Raw genomic sequence first — 20416 nt, forward strand, 5'->3', positions numbered from 1 at the left:
AGACTTCAATATCTGCGTGTCGTCGGCATAGGAGACTACCTCCATCCCGTAAGATCTAATGAGCCTGGCAAGTGGGGTCACATAGATGTTAAAAAGGGTCGGACTTAATGCCGACCCCTGGGGGACCCCACACTGCACAGGAAGGGATGGAGATAGGAACTGCCCCAGCTTGACTCTCTGTTCCCTCTGGCCGAGGAAAGAGGTCAGCAAACTAAGTGCGGACCCCTCAACCCCTATCTCCCTCAGTCGAGATGTTAACACTGAGGGAGACAGGTTATCAAACGCAGCCGTGAGGTCTAGCAGGATGAGGAGGGTAGTCTGGCCCTTATCCACTCTAGTGCGGATGTTATCAAGCACAGTGGTAAGGGCCGACTCCGTACTATGCTCTCTCCGAAATCCATGCTGCGAGTGATCTAAAAGGCCAGAGGTTTCCAGAAAGGCAGCAAGATGCTGGTTGAGATGTGCTTCCAGCATCTTTGCCGGGGCTGGGAGCAGCGAAATGGGGCGGAAGTTTTTGAGAACACCCGGGTCCAATGTAGGCTTTTTTAACAGTGGTTTAACCACCGCTCTTTTCCATTGTAAAGGGAAGGTCCTATCCCTCATTGCCCTGTTCATGATTTCTAATAGCTGAGGCAGGAGAGTCTCCTTGCATTGTTTAAGAAGTTTCAAGGGGCAAGGGTCTAGGGGAGACCCCGACCTAGTCTTGAGCAGGAGAACTTCAAGTTCCTGGAGGGAAAGGGGCGGAAAGCTGGACAAACACCCTGACGGTATCTCCTCGGAAGATGTTAACGAGGGGACAGGAAAGCACGGAGAGGAAGATAGTGCCGACCTCTGAGATTCTAGAGACGAATATATGTCCACAATTTTAGATTGAAAGAATTGAGTAACATCATTGCAGAGCTGCTGTGAGCTAACAACAGGATCCGGCACCTTCAATGATGTGAGCGTGTCTACGATCTTAAGCAGCTCTTTCGGCGAGGAGAGTGAGGAGGTAAGAGAGGTAAAATACTCTTGTTTAGTCCTTATCACCTCCATTTTGTACTTCTTTAGGAGGGTTTTGTGACTATCCCTCTCTCGCAAATCGTTCATCATGCAGGTGGGGAAACAGCCAAAGAGACAATATACTTTTAAATTAGATGAGACAGCTATACCACTTTCAAGTACATTCTCCTATTTAGGAGTACTCTTTGACTCTAAATTATCTTGGGCCCCCCAACTCGCAAAGAAAAAATGTGATGTGTCAAAGGTCAATGCCTCCATTTTTAACTTTGCGTCAAAGCTTGGTAAAAAACCGACGGCTGCTATGATTAAATTATATGAAGCAAAATCTGTAGCTACCGCAGCATATGGGAGTGAGCCTCGGGGCTATATGGTGGGGGAACAACTTCAGACCACAGAAAATTTGTTTTATAAACGGCTTTTGTGCGTTCCGGCCTCTACCTCCAACTTTATAGTACATGAGGAACTAGGAGTGGGGTACCTGAGTGATATCCTGTCCCTACGACCTCGGTTATGTTGGTTGAAAATGTGGTTATGTGAGGAAATCCCCCTAACACACTTAATTGTTAAGGATTACCTGGCTCTTGAGAACGCTTCACGCACTCCCTGGCTGAAGTACTTAAATTCATGTTTTACTGAGATGGGCCGCCCGGATCTGTTTGAACACCCAGAAGGAATTATGAAGGCGGATATTGACTTAGTTAAGCAGGTGTTCTTTCAGCGTAAGAAGGCTGAGAGGGAGGGTGTTGAGCTACAAAAAGTTAGTGTGAGGAAATTTATCATGGCAAAAACATGTTTGACAACAGAGCCTTATTTACTCGGCACTTTCAGCACCCATGACAAATTCCTGCTCACAAGATTTAGATTTAATCAGTTTCAACATCTGCTCATCAGACCCAAAAAGGAGAGCTTCTGTAAACATCCTCTGTCCTGTGGCTACGACGGTAAGTCTCCATAGGACATGATGCATTTTATGTTCTTATGTAAATACTATGAATTCCCCCGTAAACGCTTTTTAATTGCTCTTTTAAAAGAAATGAATTTTAAACAGATACGACCAGCCTTTTTATACTTACAACTGCTATATAGCAACAGTGTCCTTCAAGTTCTTGAATTTTTAAAACTGGCTCTTAAACTGCGACTTTGTCTGGACCAATGACTGAACCACTGTATGTAATGATCACAGTTCTTTTATCCTCTGAATTTATAATGTAATTTGATGTATGTACTGTATGTTTTTATTGTACTTTTATGGTTGAAATATTACCGAATAAAGTCTGTTTTGATGATGACTATCCCTCTCTCGCAAATCCCAGCTGGTCCTCCATAGGCGTTCCTGTCTTCGTACTCCCTGCCTTAGGAGTCTTAATGATTCCGAGAACCACGGTGCCGATGGGCTTTTCCTTGCGGAGTAACGCAGTGAGGCTGGGGCCAGGTCATCAATAGCTGTTTTGATGGCAATATCCATCCTCTCAACTGCATTACCTACGTCCTCCTCTGAGGAAATCACCCGACTGGGCAATCTGGGGGCGAGCATGTCATTGGTAATGCTTTTGAGGTTACGCCTCAAGTCCATTTTACTTGGCTCATTCCCCTTGCTATTAACAGTAGAGATTGTTAATTCTATAGGGATCGAAAAGTGGTCCGACCAAGAAAGAGGGATGGGAGTCCCAATGGTCAGCCGGGGGTCGTTAGAAAAGACCCCATCCAGCGTATGACCCGCCTGATGGGTGGGATCATTAACTAGCTGTTTCATCCCACATCCGGAGAAGATATCCAGTAGGGATAGAGTTTCCTTTGACTCCAGATTTTCCAAATGGAAATTCAAGTCCCCCAGAACAGTAAAGTGCTCACAGCCAAAATGTGGCTCTAAAATAGTGAGCATGTGATGGCCAAAATCTGTTCTGGTCACCAGAGGTCTATAAATGAGAAAGCCCGTAAACGGAACTACATATGATCCGTTGATGGAAAACTGAAGGGCCTGAAAAGCGTTTTGAGGTGTGGAAAGTGGTATAGTATGGCAGGAAAAGCAGTCTCTGTAAAGGATGCCCAGCCCCACCCCCCCAATACGTCCCACTCTATCCTCCCTCAGCAGCGAATAACCATCAGGTACTGCCTCAACCAAATCAGGTCCTGAGGAGTCCTTGGCCCACGTTTCCGTGATGAAGACCCAGGCGGGTTTTCTGGACAGGACGAAATCCTTAAATGCGAGATTGTTCTTGATCAAAGACCTCGCATTTATGAGAAACCCCTTATCGCTCCTCATCCTGGTTCCCGATTTAGCACTCGAACCTACCGGTGTGACGACCGAAACAGGAGCCGGCACCGTAAGAGTAGGCCGAAAACAATGACAGCCTGGGGAGGTCAAAAGCAACTCTGGGGCGTGCCTATGATGGCAAGGCAGCGTGGGAGGCTTAAGAGTGATCAGGTCCTGCCAGGAATAGCTGATCTCAGTGTACTCACCATCAGTATGTCCAGTCTCCCAGCCATCCAGCCCGTCCTTAGCGCAGACGGGCTGGACTCTGGCGTGACTCCGGCGTTACTGCGGCACACACGTCGCGCGCACACGCTGAGCGCTTGCATGTCTCGCCTATATAGGGCTCTAGCGAGTCAGCCTGACTGCTAGAGCGCTCCCTGGACTGGTGTCCTATCAGCGTCCCCTACCTACCCCCAAGATGGCGCCGATGTTCACAGAAAGCGCGAAACGCGCTGGAAAGGACCCGCTGAAGCCGTGGTGTATGGCACAATTATGGTGCAAGTAAGTGGGATTATTTAAAAACAGGGAAAAAATGTTTTAAAAGTAAATTAAATGAGGAGACAAAAACGGGGTATTTTAAAATCACAGAGCGCCTAAATGCCGCAGCGCGCAGCAAAGGAAAGCCTTAACAGGCAGACCCACCTTCAACTGCCCCTTAAGTACGTTTTCGATTCGCGATGCCTCTAGCCAGTCAGCCTGACTGCTAGAGTGCTCCCTGGACTGGCGTCCTATCAGCGTCCCCTACCTACCCCCAAGATGGCGCCGATGTTCACAGAAAGCGCGAAACGCGCTGGAAAGGACCCGCTGAAGCCGCGGTGAATGGCACAATTATGGTGCAAGTAAGTGGGATTATTTAAAAACAGGGAAAAAATGCTTTAAAAGTAAATTAAATGAGGAGACAAAAACGGGGTACTTTAAAATCACAGAGCGCCTAAATGCCACAGCGCAGCGTGCAGCAAAGGAAAGCCTTAACAGGACTATGATAATTCCCCAGTTTGCCCTGTATACTTCTTCGATTATTGATGAATGCCAACCAGACTAATCCTTGTCATCACTACCAGTTGTGCAGTGGTGTGGTTGGCACATCAATGACAATAATGCAACTTTAATTATAAAGTTTTAAAGACGTGACATACAGTCTGATATGTGTTCCAAGTGTTTAGCTCAAAATACAAAATGTTAAAGCGGCCATATATCTGTATGTAAAGTGTGTTAATAGAATGTCAGGGAATACATTCATGGTAGGCATAGTTATTTATTGAATAACCTACTGCATTTGACTTACAAATGAAAATAACAGTCCCTGTAGAAAAATCCCTTTATTGCCAGTCCATAGTAATGTGTTTATTTACTAGAATGTGGAGTGCAGTTGAGGCGCTTTGAAGCAATACACCTTTTTAAGATCTTTGATTTGTAGAATGTCTATATTGAAATTTATTAGAAGAAAACAAACTGTGTAAATGTTTTTAGAAGACCAAGAAGATCATCTACATTCCATGTGAATTATCTTCATGTACTGGAAAGGACAGTCCCGACAGTTCTTTTGCTGCATTTTCCTACTTAAAAATTGTGTTTATTTCAAAGATTTAAAAGGAGGTGTCCGCACCAATTTCATAACTATAGTGGTGATGAAAGTATATGTGGAGTCATGATGGCAGATCACAAGGGGGTTGGAGAAGACTACAGGGAGCGAAGAGGCTGTATGCACATTTAGACCTGCATTGCTTCATCAACTCAAACTTAGAGTTGGAAAAAAATGGAAATCACTCTGAATAGCCTATGGCAGAGGTTTCCAAACTTTTCATGTTGGTGACACACTTTTTGGAGATGCATCATTTTGGGACACAGTAAGGCAGTGTAGCGAGCGAGCGATCCTGAACCACTTAAGAGGGTTTCGGGGGGGTTCTCGCCCCGGAAGAACATTTTGAAATAAAAGTGGGCAAATGGTTCATTTTCAAGCAAATTTGAGACCATGAGGTTAAACACAGGTCCCTGCAGTGGATGCCTTTGTCCACTGAGCCACCAGACCTGGTATACACACATCTCTCTCTCTCTCTCTTTCTCTCTCTATCTCTCTCTCTCTCTCTCTCTCTCTCTCTCTCCCTCCGTCTATCTGTCTCCCTCTCTCGGTCTCCCTCCCTCTCTCTCTCTCCCTTTCACCTTTCTCGCTCTCTCTCTCTCTCTCGCTCTCACTTCTGTCTCCCTCCCTCTGTCTCCACCTGTCCCTGTCTCCACCTGTCCCTGTCTCCACCTGTCCCTGTCTCCACCTGTCCCTGTCTCCACCTGTCCCTGTCTCCACCTGTCCCTGTCTCCACCTGTCCCTGTCTCCACCTGTCCCTGTCTCCACCTGTCCCTGTCTCCACCTGTCCCTGTCTCCACCTGTCCCTGTCTCCACCTGTCCCTGTCTCCACCTGTCCCTGTCTCCACCTGTCCCTGTCTCCACCTGTCCCTGTCTCCACCTGTCCCTGTCTCCACCTGTCCCTGTCTCCACCTGTCCCTGTCTCCACCTGTCCCTGTCTCCACCTGTCCCTGTCTCCACCTGTCTCTGTCTCCACCTGTCTCTGTCTCCCCCAGTCTCTGTCTCCCCCAGTCTCTGTATCCCCCTGTCTCTGTATCCCCCTGTCTCTGTATCCCCCTGTCTCTGTATCCCCCTGTCTCTGTATCCCCCTGTCTCTGTATCCCCCTGTCTCTGTATCCCCCTGTCTCTGTATCCCCCTGTCTCTGTATCCCCCTGTCTCTGTATCCCCCTGTCTCTGTCTCACCCGGTCTCTGTCTCCCCCTGTCTCTGTCTCCCCCTGTCTCTTTCTCCCCCTGTCTCTTTCTCCCCCTGTCTATTTCTCCCCCTATCTCGGTCTCCCCCTGTCTATTTCTCCCCCTGTCTCGGTCTCCCCCTGTCTCGGTCTCCCCCTGTCTCGGTCTCCCCCTGTCTCGGTCTCCCCCTGTCTCGGTCTCCCCCTGTCTCGGTCTCCCTCTGTCTCGGTCTCCCTCTGTCTCGGTCTCCCTCTGTCTCGGTCTCCCTCTGTCTCGGTCTCCCTCTGTCTCGGTCTCCCTCTGTCTCGGTCTCCCTCTGTCTCGGTCTCCCTCTGTCTCGGTCTCCCTCTGTCTCGGTCTCCCTCTGTCTCGGTCTCCCTCTGTCTGTCACCTCACCCCAGCATCCCGGGCACACACAGCCGCACCCCAATACTTCGCGTTATGCAATAGATGAGGCCTAGTGAGAACAAAGCTTTCAAAGGAATGCCTCTTAATTAGCATCAGTTATGTGCTACGTGCCCGTCATCCAGCGACACACCCACCATATGCAGGCGACACAGTACTGTGTCGGGACACACCGTTTGGAAAGCTCTGCCCTATGGCAACTGAATAAGTCTGAAAAGATAGTATTTGGTCCACATAAAGGTATACAATAGAAAATGTAAGTTTGAAACATGACTATTTCTGTCAACTTTTGTATCTTTTGACTCTCGACATTAAAATTGGAAAAATTAAACGCTCTAGATATTTTCCTACCTTACGATCTCTGAATCCAGTACGTGCTTTCTTTTTCTTGCCTTCTGCTTGTGTCACTCCATCACCTGGCTGGACAACCTTGGCATCAGAATCATCTAAATTCCCTCCTTCCTCTGCATCCTTCTCTTTTCCACTAGACTCGGGCCGCAGATTGTGTTTCACAGATGAACGAGCTTCAGCGTGGGCTCTGAAATAAGCATGGGAAAGGAAAAGGGAAGAATATAGTGATTAACTATTTCTTACTTATTAGAAACAAACTTTCATCCACATCTAACCAGATGGTTTACCTAAGCATTAGAGCGGAATAATGAGATTCACTAAGCCATCTTTTCCTTTAAAGTCCACACAGAGACATAGTAATGTGTTGTCAGACAACGTTCTGGGAGACCGGGGGACCTGCGGGGGAAGGGGGTGTAGATCAGACAGAGTTCATTTTGTTGCTACACATGTCCTGGGCCCGTCTCACAGGGGCTGTGCAAACCCTGTCAAATACAACCTTTTCTGAACTTCACTCTCATGGTAGCATGGGTAAGCAGTTGCAGGCTTCTAAGGGAGGTAGTCAGAGAGGTTACAAAGTCAGAAATCAAGCATTCATGAGAAGTCTGATATTTATATGGGCCTGGGCCTCTTGTGGCTCATCGGGATCGTTTAGCAGCTTTGGCGCAATGTACGTGCCTTGGGACCGATCTTACTGCTTACGAGCGTGCTTCACTTAGCCTGAGGCATCATTTGAACCTAATAGTAGATGCGCAGGAGGTGCAAGCTGTGCAGGCTTAGGCATCGGAGTGGTGAAGGGTACGCACTCCTCCAGTTTAAAAGAGAAAAGGAGGGTGTGTTCACCCTTACAAAGCTGACCTGCTCCCCCCACCCCCCTTTATTACCAAGGCCCTCAGCCACACGTGTTTTTCGATCTACCAGAGACTCTTGAGCCTGGCTTCATTGATGAATACCTAGACCACCCTTCAACCACGAAAGCTATTAAAGACCCGCTGGGTGCAGACATGTTCAATCTCAACCTCACTACGCATCCTTGAGCTTTATACTGGTAGACAATGGACCACATCACTACCTTTATTAAATTTTGGCTGCGCAAGTCTCGATAAGGAGACTCGCAATCTTATGAGGGCTGAATGTCCAAGGTCGCTTCTGGACAATAAATCAGGAATTACTCCTAACCTGGATCCCAAACATAAATCGGCAAAGGTCCCCCAGGAAGGGCTTGGTAGCACTGCCTTAAGCAGTGCCAGGAAAATTTATTGGACATTCTGGGTCAGTTAGCCAGGAGTTTCGGTACAGCAGACAAGGCAAATTACTAAGATTTGACCATATTCGCATACCTTTTGACTGGTTGGAGCAAACAGACTATCTGCTTGCTTGGAAATACCAATGTCGGGCTAATAGCTGAAAGTTTGAAGGTCATCTTCATAAGGATGAACCCTACACTGAGTGATCTAGCCAACAAAAAAGTCTAAGGTGGCCCGAAAGGGTTGCTTTTTAGTGAATGTTTTGTGAAATCCTTGGGCAAGTGCGTGTCCACACTTATGGCCTTTAAGTGGGCTCAGTTCAGTATGTGAAGCGTGTTTAATGCAAGTGTTTTTGGAATAGATGACAGGAGGGGAGTGGCCATCAACCAAGGGTCAGAAAAGACCCAGTTCTACTATCAAGAGCCGATGGGTTACAGAAGGAGCTTCCGTTACAACATGGGTTCCTTCCCACAAAGAGGGTGAACCCCTCGTTCCCATGGGAACAGGACTAGATCTCAAGGCTCAGGAGATCAAGGTAAGCTTCAGTCATTTGAGTAGGGGGTAAGGTACGTTTTTTCCTCCAAAACTGGCCAATCGTAACAAACTATTCATGGGTATCTCTTTTTTAGAAGAGTTTCAGATGTTAAGGCTCTAGAGGGATGCAATAGATTATACTCCCCAGATGGGTCCATTTTGATATTTGGGAAAGGACCAAAACCAGGTCTGAGAATTTTTTGCTATTTTTAAAAGGACTGCATGAATTTCTGTGTTGTGAGTTGCACAAGAGTTTATGAGAATAAAATGCTGGAATTCAGAGGCGATGGGGAAGATCAGTTATTAATTACCTATGTGAAACACTATTAGGCAGTATCAACGGCTACGAGTTCATACTGGGTAAGATCAGTGATGTCTGAAGCTGGAATTGGCTTGCCCAAATTTGGAGTTTACTCCTCAAGCAGTGCAATGGCTAATATAGTCTTTTGGGCATATGGCACACTTGCTGACATTCTGAAGGTGGCAGACTGGTCAAGTGCTAGCACTTTTGCAAAATGTTCTCTAGAGCTGGGGGGAGCATGTGAGCAGTTTGGCGCTGGAGAGCTTTAAACATAAACAAAGGTAGCCTCCAGTCTGGGAACTAAATGGCGATTCTCCAATTAACACGGAGAGAGAATATTGGTTTCGTTGAAGAAAACGGAAGCTAACATCAGCCCACCCTACCTCATTTACCGAATATATTTCTACCTGCTTTTATTTTTTTATATGAATACATACATTTAATTCATATATTTGAATTGTATTGATTTGACTTGTTCTACTATATTAATGTGTACTTTACATATTGAAAATGCTAATTCAATAAGACATATGTTTCCCCACTTTCTGACAATTCTTTGCAATAAGACCTTCTTCCTGTCAAGCCTGAAGAGCATTTTATGATTCGCCAATGCGTAAAAAGGAATGTGCTTATGTGAGAAGGACTTATATATTCTGTTGAAGAGTCCAACTAGGAATGTTTGTTTATGATACATTTAATGTTCTTTAAAGGAATGCATGTTGGGGCAGCTATAAAAAGTGTATGCATAATGTTAGTCTCCATCGTCTTTAATGAAGTCAAGATTCTCTTAGTATGTTAATTGGAGAATCACCATTCTCAGAGCCATGAACATGGTAACAGAAATAGGAGCTTCAGTACAGCATCTACACAAGCTTCCTAGAAAGCAAAAAAAAAAAAAAAGAACATTTAATGTTATTAAATCAGCAGTGCGGTTCACCATGCATACTTGAAACCACTAAACCATATGGGTATTTATCTAAAAATGCGCCTGGTACACTGCATCCCCAGACCATTGCTGAAAATGTCTTTTATTCCTGTCAATGCCTACCGCGAGCACTACTAGTGGCCACGATGACAAAAAGTCACTGGATTCCTGCTTCGTAGACTCCACTGTTCCACAAACACACACTGGCATAAAGAAAGTCTGTGTTACAGACACACGGGAAGGAAACTGCAACAGCTCACGAAAAATACCATCGTTACTAAGATGTCTCCCCGCCTCTCAAATCTAAACAAGTATAATAAATGTTAGGAGATTTGTATGAATATCTTTCCAACGCCTGCCTGGGAAATGCCCACATCACTGGCATACAAAATCACAATAAACAATTCCCACACGACGGCAGTCAGCACAGTCTTGACTGTTATGTCTGCATTTCACCGTTTGTGGTGCAGGGATAACATGACGGCCCTTGACAGCCAAGCCTCAAGAGACACCAACGACTGCAGTGTGAAAAATGCGAACTCTCTTAAATAATGTTCAATAGCAGATGGGTATCTTTCTGGTGGGGTAATAGAAATGTCTGACAGATTACAACACACACGAATCTCTCTTGCTGAAAACGAACTAAAAACAAATGTATGTTTGCAAAATAACAATATATCACTTAAACACAAGGCAGTGGCGTCACTAGGGGGCTGCGGACCGCACCGGGTAACACCATCACATGGGGTGACACCGACCGGCAAAAATTAAGAAGCAGGGCCCTGGCGTGCTAATAGCTGTGGCGTTGGCGTTGCAAATAATCCCGGCAAGAGAGCCCCGCTGGCATCAATGCCACGGCTCCTTGCTTGGGACGTAGTCTCCCGCAGATCGCTACTGGATGTTACTCGGGGCCTATTTTCCTTAAAACATTAGGGTCCAAGCTAAGCTTGTTGCGCCGCTGATAAAATGGGCCGGTTAAATACAACGTAGCCTAAAATAATGTTTTGCTATTTAGTTACAACAACGCCGACAGGACAGAATCTTATAAGCAGTAAATACTGCGTGAATAAACCATAAAAGCGAAATGTCCGTTTTTCTTATTGTATCTCGTAGCCCAAAAACCAAAAGCGTGAGTGACTGCAGTCCAGGTTTTGTTTCTTTGTTTGTGGGATTTGCAATTGCGATTAAAATGGACTGAATGAGACTACAATTCCCAGAATGCAAAGCACATACCTAGGCCTGGGGTACATGCAGTCTTGTTGTAACTTTTATGTTGTTCCCTGTATTGGTTTGTCCTCTAACAGTCACTGCTAGAAAGCTCCCATTTCTCTCAAGTGATGCCAAGAGTTTGATGGGTGTTTGCGCCAGGGATATAATGTTCGTTTTTGTTGCAGTATTATGTAGTGTGAAGTCATCCCGAATGTATTGGAGCGCTTTACACAAGCACCAGTTACACACACAAGGTCACATTCATTTATTTTTTTTAGCTATCCCAAGTGAAGTAAAATACGCAGTTCCCTACTCGTATCACTCCCAGAGTCATCAAGTTTCACATCTACTTGCTTGAGTAGTTCATCCAATATATCTTTTCCCGATTTGCATATTAGGATGTTCACCTACTTATCCCATTTTAAAAGCAGGACTACAATTCCCAGGATGCAAAGAATAAACATGGCCAATTGGAAAAGGACCGTCTGACCAGCTTCCTGTCAAACTTCACACCAAGGTCACAATTCTTCACATTCTACGCCTCTTCAGAGGAAGTATGCGCTATATAAAACCAATTTTAAAAAAAGGCTACCCCTCCGAGCCCAGCATGGGTCCAGCCCAGAGATATGGATCAGAGATTTATCAGGCCCACGTGGAGTACCAAGACCAGTCCAAGTTTTGGCTTTAAATTCTGAGACTTCTAGTTCCATATAGTCCATTATAACAAAGTGTCAGAATGCAAAGCAAAATCAGGACAAGGCAAAGTTCCCCGGTTGAACGGTGGAAACGAAGACTCTCCCTGCCTGCTTTGTTCTGGCCCTTAGTTCGCCTACCCGTCCTCACATTCTCGTGAACCTTAGCTTAAGAGGTTTAAAACATAGGGTGGCTGTCAAACAAGGACAATGTTTGTTCCATTTGGTATCGATGCAGTTAAGCATCAAAGCGTTTTTCCTCTTCAGTAACTGATGGGTGCGGACCGCAGGGGTGACACCAACCCTAGTGACGCCTCTGATACAAAGTTATTTTCTTGTTTATGACATAATTATGTTACACTTTATATTTAAAGAGTCTCAGAAATAAACCGGGAGGAACCACAGTTAAAGTGTCGTAGTGTTTACAAGACAACCTATAAACAACAGAAATGTTGCATTTAAGTTTAGGTCAACTGACCACAACATATGTCAGTCACACTGCACGACCTCACATATGATATTTGTGAGGCATGTTAAATAGTCAAACATGCCAACATTTTGGAAGACGAAAGTGGGACATTAGAAAATAATAATCGAGAGAATGTAATCATCCCACTGACTTCTACTGAAGGAGAGAATCGAAATTTGCCTAGCGGATGTAACGGTAAGTTTCAATTCTATTACGGAGGCGAGGATTATGCTTTCTATTCTTCACTGTTTTATTACATACAAAAACTCACAGCAGCCTCAGAAAGCAAATTGTTTGAAATACAGACAGAAAATCCATAAACAAAAGCTTATGACATTAGGTAAAAACTACAATTTCCATGAGTCCATCAGAACAACCCCTAACGTAGTCCTTCCACTCTTTCCATGTAGGCTAGATATGCAGTCTCTCTTCACTGTTCTCCCTCTTTCTTCGCGCAGGTTACGCTCACTGTTCACTGATCTTATTTGGAACCATCATTGCCTGACAAAAAAACACGACAGCATAAGCGTTGTAAAAGAAACCACACTGGCAGCAAAACGATCACCATCATCAAGCATGAAAACCAACATCGATTAATAGTTAGCTTAAAAACCAATTACTTACTATCATACGGGTGGGTTCTTCCCTAAAGAAATACTGGGAGGGATAATCCTCGCGTCCGAGTCCTTAATAGAATTGAAACTTACCGTTACATCCGCTAGGCAAATTTCGATTCTATGGCAGGACCGGAGGCTCAGATTATGCTAGTTCAAAGCTTACTCACCACCAACTGAGCTATATCCACAAGCAAAAACTCTTAAAGGTGGAGTCAGAGGACCAGTCCGCAGCACGCAGTAAATCCTCTAAAGGAGCTCCTGCAGAAAACGCTTTAGAGGACATGGCTCCTCTGGCTGAATGGGCGCCAAACCTCTTAGTATCAATGCCTGCTTCCTGCATGACCCAACGCAGCCACCTCGCAATAGTGGGGGAGGAGACTGCTTTTTGTGGTTTCCTCAAGGCAATTAACAATTGTCGCTCGCACGAAGGGCGAAGTTCCAGAGTCACCTCTTCGTAGGCTTTCAGACATTGTACTACACACAGCTTGGGGGCATCCACAAAAGCCGGGTACGAGATTGTTCTGGTCGCAGATTTTGTGCGACGTCCCACTGTAAAGGTAACCCCCTCAGGGGAGAAAACCCTCGCCGAGACATCCAAGGCACGGACATCTGACACTCTACGGCAGGATACCAAACATAACAACATGGCCAATTTCGCTGAAAGCTACTTCAAAGACAAATATCTATTAAGTTGCGAAGACAAGAAGAGGTTAAGGACCACATTGACGTCCCAAAGGACGGAATACCGAGGCTCTGGAGGTAATGAAAGGCGAACCCCTCGTAAGAGCCTGCAAACAAACAGGTGTTCCCTTACTGGTGTCCCGTCCACCGGGTGATGGCCTGCCGAAATCGCTGAGCGCAGCGCATTGATAGTCCTGTACGCTAGGCCTTTGGTAGCCAATTCTGCTAGAAAATTCAGAATAGGAACGACTCCTGCGACCAAGGGATCCAAGTCCCTTCGAAGACACCAACGCCTCCACTTAGTCCAAGCGGATCTGTAGCGCTTTGCTGTACTGTTTGCCAAGGCCTTGGATAATAGTCCATCAGCCGACCTGGAAAGGCCCGGGAGCGACCAGCGTCGCCGGAAAGCCTCCATGCCATGAGGCGGAGAGAACCGTGAGTGATGAGATGATGCGGCTCCCGATCCGGATTGAGCAGCAGGTGAGGAAACCGGGGGAGTAGGATTGGAGAATCCCAGGAAAGTTCCAGAAGAACCGGAAACCAGACTTGGGACCTCCAGAGCGGGGTCACCATCACCAGCGCCACCGCCTGGCGGCGAACCTGGGCCGCCGTCCGCATCACCATCGAGAAAGGGGGAAAAGCAAAAGGCCTCTCCTGACTCCAATCCTGGAGAAATGCATTGGTCGCCTCTGCCAGAGGGTCCGGTCTCCAACTGAAAAAATGTGGGAGCTGATGATCTAAACGGGACGCGAACAGGTCCACTGAGAAAGGACCCCACAGACTGTTCAGCAACTGGAAGACCTGGACATCCAACCTCCACTGACTGGTGTCCCGCAGATGCCTGGAGTGCCAATCTGCCACCTGATTGGCTTGCCCCGGTAAGTATTCCGCCGTCACGGATACTTGATGGGCAAGACAGTAATCCCAGAACTCTTTCGCCAGAGCCGCCAGAGCCTGGGACCGCGTGCCTCCCAGGTGGTTGACGTACCGTACTGCTGAGAGATTGTCCATCTTCATCAGTACACATGCCTTCGCTGAGTCTCTGGTCCAGCAGCATACTGCAAAGGACCCTGCCAGAAGCTCAGCTCCAAACAATTGATGTGTAACTTCTGTTCGTCGGACGACCAGGTGCCTCCTGTGGAGAATTCCCCGCAGCGGGCTCCCCAACCCGACCTGCTGGCGTCGGATTCTATGACCAGGTCCGGAACTGATCCGAAGATCGCTCGACCGTTCCAGGCTTCCATGTGGGATATTGCAAAAAACACAGTTGATGGACAGAATGCAGAACAATGTCTTACATTCACCCCAGTACAAAGATCTGGGCCTAAATCCATCGTTTTTTTGCACTCCACACCACCCTAGGTCAGACACTGGCTATATGCAATTCAGCCTTGACCCTGTGCCTCATGGGAACAGTCCAGCCCGAACTACCAAGCCATGTCTTTCCTAGACCGGAATCAAGCATCCAAGGACCGGTTTCTGGCTATCAGCCTTCTTCAGCCTGGATAGCTTGACTCCAGTGATGTGGAGAGCCTGGAACTCACGTCTGAGCATACCCAGCCCACTCGGAGTGAAAATTGCTTTTTGCAATTTCCATGTGGAATAGCCACCGCTCCATTTCCTCTTTCACCTTGTCCGATAAAGGAACCACCGGATCGTAGGCCATGCCTCTCCGGAGGTGCTGAGCTTTGAGACGCTGAAGCGCTCTGTAATGAAGGGGCCCCGGGAAAATCGCCTGGATGGAGGAGGAGAGAAGTCCTACCACCCTGGCGATCTGCCGCAAGGAGGTCCGCTCCTTCATAATGGTTTGCCGCAAGAGATGCCAAATATTGGCAATTTTCCGCGATGGCAAGCTGAGAGAGGCCCCCACGGAGTCTATGACAAAACCCATAAAGATCATCTTCTGGCTCGGAATAAAGACCGACTTATCTCCGTTGATGATAAAATCCAGCCCCTGCAAAAAGGTCCACTGTCTGCTGAAGATGAGAACTCAATTTCTCTGGGCACTGGGCCATCAACAGGATGTCATCCAAATAGACAATCATCCGAATACCTTGACTCCGCAGGTATTCCACCGCCGGGTGCAACACTTTTGTGAAGCACCAAGGGGCCGAGGAAAGCCTGAATGGAAGGGCGGTGAACTCGAACACGCAACTCCTCCAGCAAAACTGCAGAAAACGGCGGTGGGGAGGATGAATAGGAACCACAAGATAAGCATCCTTGAGGTCCAGTCGCACCATCCAGTCTCGTGGGAGGAGGACATCTCGGAGGAGGTGTATGCCCTCCATTTTGAAGTGCCGATAAACCAACCACCCGTTGAACTCCTTGGGGTTGATCACCGGCAGCCATCCCCCATCGGTCTTGTCCACCAGAAAAAAGTTGCTGAGGAAACCCGAGGGGTGCCGAGTTGATTGACGAATGGCTCCCTTGCAAAGCAACTCAGAGACCTCTTCGTCCATCAACTGAGCATCGGCGTCCGAAAAAACCATAGGGCGCGGAGCGCCTACCTGAGTGGGATTTTCGTAAAACTCTATATGGAAATCCTTTACTGTCTGCAAGACCCAAGCGTCTGCAGTAAGAGCCACCCACTCCTCGTAAAAGGCCGCTAACCGACCCCCAATGCGCACTTGCTCTACAGGGATGACACACAAGACACAACCAGAGTTCTTTCGGAATTTCTTTCGTTTGGTATTGGCCTCGCCTGGAGCCTTGCCCTCGATTGCCGGCATTCTGTCCGCCACGGCCGGTCGATCGGCCTCTACCTCGACCGGCCCCTTGGGAAAAACGCTGTTGGAAGACCCGTTTTATACTGGACTGGGCCTTGTCCAGTGAGGTAAAGGTGGACACAAACTTTCCCAGTTCTTTTATCAACGGCTCTCCAAAAAGCCCGCCTTGGGCCACGGCGCCCGCCTCCGAAGAGGCCAAGTCCCCCAACTTTCGGATCTAGCTTGATCAAAAGGGATCTCCGACGTTCTGTCGACAGGGCGCAGTTAGCGTTACCCAAAAAGATAACCACACGCTGGGCCCAGTTCGAGAGGACATCCGGAGAAATGGCAGCCCCGTAACCTTAGCCTCCTCTGCCATATCGAGGATTTTGGTAATAGGGCCAACTGCGTCTAATAGCTTATCCTGGCATGACCGCCAGGAGCGGTCAATGCCTTTGCGAGGGTCCTTCATAAACTTAGCGAGGAAGGTGGGCATTTTCGCATCTAATTCCGGTGTAAGGGCACCTTACCCTCCATCGTGGGCCTCGGACATTCTCCCCGTAGGCACCCTCTAGCCTCCTTCTTCAACGGCTTACGCAGTCGGCTCGCCACAAACTTCGCCACCTTGTCGTCCGGCGCCCAGGCTGCGGATCGTGGGTGGATGTTCTCATCCGGATCCAGCATGCCGGAGCCGTCCTTGGGCAATTCAGCGGCGGAGCTCGAGGGTCGCCAAGAGCGGACCGACTCCTCATCTTCGTCAGTATCAGGGGAGTCCATACCAGGGGATGGAGGCGCCGTACCCGAAGCCACCGAGAGATCAGGGGCTGAGGTTGTGGCGGGGGGGGGGGGGGGGGGGGGGCAGAGGTCGTCTTAGCGAAGAACGCATCTCTTAGACGTTCAAAGGCGCCCCTGTCCACCCCCTGACCCCACTCAGACAACCCCTCCCTGCAGGGTTTCTTCGGGGCCGGGGGACCCTCGCCCGGGAGGCTTGGGAGCGCTCCCGAGGTAGCCTGAGCCAACTTGGCGCACTCCGCGACAATGCGCGCGGAGAGGCGCTCTTCCATGGGCCCCACCACCTCTATGACATAGCGATATATAGAGCTGTCCACAGCGTGGTAGAACTCCTCATCATTCAGATAGGAGTGGGGCTCTTCCTCATAGAAACCGTCTTGCTCCATTCTTCAAGACACAGTAGGGACCTAACCCCCTTCCCAAATACTACCCAACCGTGTGGGCGTCAATGTGGATATGGACAGACCTGAGGACTGCAATTCTTTGGGACCACACGCGTGGTAAAAGGCTGCACCTAAGCCTCACTGCGCGCTACCACACACGTCTTAAATGACAGCACTGAAAGTACACACCTTCCAGAAGGTGATTAATGCGGTTAAACCGCAAGTACAGACCCAACGGGCGTAATCAGCAAAAGGGGGGAATACAGACCCGGAGACCGGGCGTTCGTGAGGCGGCAAGGGCAAGGCTTCGGTTCGTTGAACTCCTCAGCGCGGCTCCTCTCTATGAGGAGAAACCGCGCTGCGGAGCAACGAGACGTCTGAGCGCCCTCTAGCGGTCTTATTCAGACACCGCAACTCGCGTAGGGCACAAAAGTCGCGCCAGGGACGAGAACGTTCACGCAACCAACGGGGCCCTGAAAAGGAATAAGCACCAAGGCAGAGCCCTCGCCGCCGCCACACAGTTATTACCCTCTCAAAACCAACAGTAAATACAACAGTTTAGGGAGAATCGAAAGGAACACGTAACTGGTTGCGTGAGCAGCGAAGAAAGAGGAAGAACAGTGAAGAGAGACTGCATATCTAGCCTTCATGGAAAGAGTGGAAGGACTACGTTAGAGTTTGTTCTGATGGACTCATGGAAATTGTCGTTTTTACCTAATGTCATGAGCTTCTGTTTATGGATTTTCTGGCTGGATTTCAAAAAATTTGCTTTCTAAGGCTGCTGTGAGTTTTTGTATGTAATAAAACAGCGAAGAATAGAAAGCATAATCTGAGCCTCCGGTCCTGCCAAAGAATTTCAGTCGGAAGACAGCTAAAATAAATACTTTTTTGCTTTAAATGGTGGCGGGGTCTCCGTCTGAATCGGGTTTTTAGGCATGTATGTTTAAAGCACATCTTTGATCATATTACCGATGACATTCTAAATGCCATCATTGATGACCTCATTCGTGATATCACTTTAGTTATTACTTTGGGTTTCTCTAATCATGTGGTCAATGGTTTACCTGCGGGGCATGGAATGCCTGTCAATCAGAGCCCATCACATATCGTTGCGGCTCCTGCAGTATACATCCCTTTAGCTGTCAGTTTACAATACTACAGTATGAATCTGTGAAAGAGGATTTCTGCCGCTAAAGGCAGAATATGAATCCATATATACAAGTTGTTCAAAGATGCATATAAATGACTCATTACCTTTAAATGCTTTATTACAAGTGTGAGGACTCCAAGGTCATAAAATGGAGCTGCAAGCTCAGTTTTCATTACAGACAATAGTTACAGTAGGAAAAAAAGTGCTCACGTTTTCAGAATTTAACAAATTTAAACGATTTATAATGCACACAGAACGCTCCATAATAATATACAATGCATGCAAAATCATGAAATCATAAAATCCAACTGTTACTGCACTGTGAAGTAGTTTTTTTTTTTTTTTTTAAAGAGGAACGTATGCTGTGTTTCTTCACACTTTGTGCCACATTTTACTGCCTGCTGCTGCTAGGAAGATCACCACAGATTGCAGCTGCTGGGGATATCACAGCAGATTGCCTCTGCTTGCCTCGAGGGGAAAGCATTTACTAGCATCTTCGGACACTCCCATCACCTTCACCAGCCGCAAATTGGGGGAGAGCCATCGCAGACCGCAGGGAGCTGCACGCTCATGAATCCTCTCCTGTACCCTCACATTTGTCCAGGGCTTTAAGTGGGATGAAAAAACTGGGGGCTCTCTCAAGGGGGCGTGGCCAATGTAATTAAGGGCGTAGCTTAAAAACAGTATGGTAAAAATCTGTGCTTACCATAGTGAACATCCTGACTTGTATTCTGCTGTTCCTGTCATTGTGTACAGATAAGATACAACAACTAAAATCATAACTACAAGTCAGTCGGTCAGTCAAAATACTTTATTTTCGATAAATTAATATCATAAAAAGACAGGCAAAAATACAATCTTATACAGACAACAACACATAATTATACATGATCAGATATTAATTAATTTACATTCTCTAGTTTAGATAAGAAACACATTATCATATAACAGACTCAAATTTTTTTTTAAAAAGTATTAAAAAGAGGTCAGTAAGTTAAAACCATATATACATATTGCATTTCAGGATATTAATTCATGCTGTAAAACATTTTCCTGTGACCAGTATTTGATTTCATCACTTATGGGGTCATATTTGTTATATTATCGGGCAACATCCTTTTCTTGATCCCAACAGCCCCTACTAGAAAACTCGCCACATGGAACATAACCCTGGGGGTCTGTAATAACTGTAGGAACAGGAGCACTGGCCTAACCTGCATAAAACCTACCTCCTTTAAGATAGGGATCAAGTATTTCCTTCTTGGTGCCGTGTAGTGATCACAGAACATTAAGAAATGTAGAGGGTTCTGCATTGAAAAATTGTCACAGGTACACGGCATAGCATTTTCGAGAGTACTCCAAGTTGAGAAATGTCCGAGAGTTAAATGTATCAAATTTAACCGAAAACGCGTCAAAAGAAAGCGATGAAAAGGTTGATTTACAGTAATTAAGTATGATTCTGGTCCAGCATGAGTGCTCAGAATAATACTAGTCCGCACTGTTGGTTTTTCGAGCTCTACTTGTTCCCTTTCCAGCCTTAAAGCTTCTCCAATCAGGCCTTTAATAAGCTCAATATCTTTAACAGTTATAGAGGCCGGGGAAGAAAAGAGATCTGGTCTCCTCACTTTAGCAAGACAGTTCTTAATGTAGGTTAGCCACTGGATTTTATTTACTCTGTCCAGTTGCAAGCAGTCTTTTAGAATAATATGATTAAGGGGAATTTCTTGGTTCAGCCATGTCTTTAACCAAGCCAGAACAGGAGCCACTTTAAACAGGTCTGAAATATAACCTAAACCAAGTTCAGTGTGAACTATATATGTTGAGGAGGACTGTGGTACAGAGAGAACAGCTCTTAAAAATTTGTTCTCAGTAATCTGTAAATTTTCCATGGAACAATAGCCCCATATAGCGCTTCCATATGTAGCAACGGCAAGACATTTAGCTTTATAAA

General features: G+C 46.8%; 1 protein-coding gene across 2 annotated transcripts in view; it reads right to left on the bottom strand.

The window, feature by feature from the left end:
- MICU1 (mitochondrial calcium uptake 1) overlaps window positions 1–20416 on the bottom strand; it is a 672580-nt gene that overhangs the window by 503277 nt on the left and 148887 nt on the right. For both annotated transcript variants that reach the window (XM_086922279.1, XM_086922278.1), the window contains exon 3: window positions 6764–6950. In XM_086922279.1, coding sequence (XP_086778405.1) covers window positions 6764–6950 — 187 coding nt within the window. The remainder of the gene's footprint in view (window positions 1–6763; window positions 6951–20416) is intronic.

Source organism: Lissotriton vulgaris, chromosome 5, assembly GCF_964263255.1.
Source record: "Lissotriton vulgaris chromosome 5, aLisVul1.2, whole genome shotgun sequence".
NCBI classification, from domain to species: Eukaryota; Metazoa; Chordata; class Amphibia; order Caudata; family Salamandridae; genus Lissotriton; species Lissotriton vulgaris.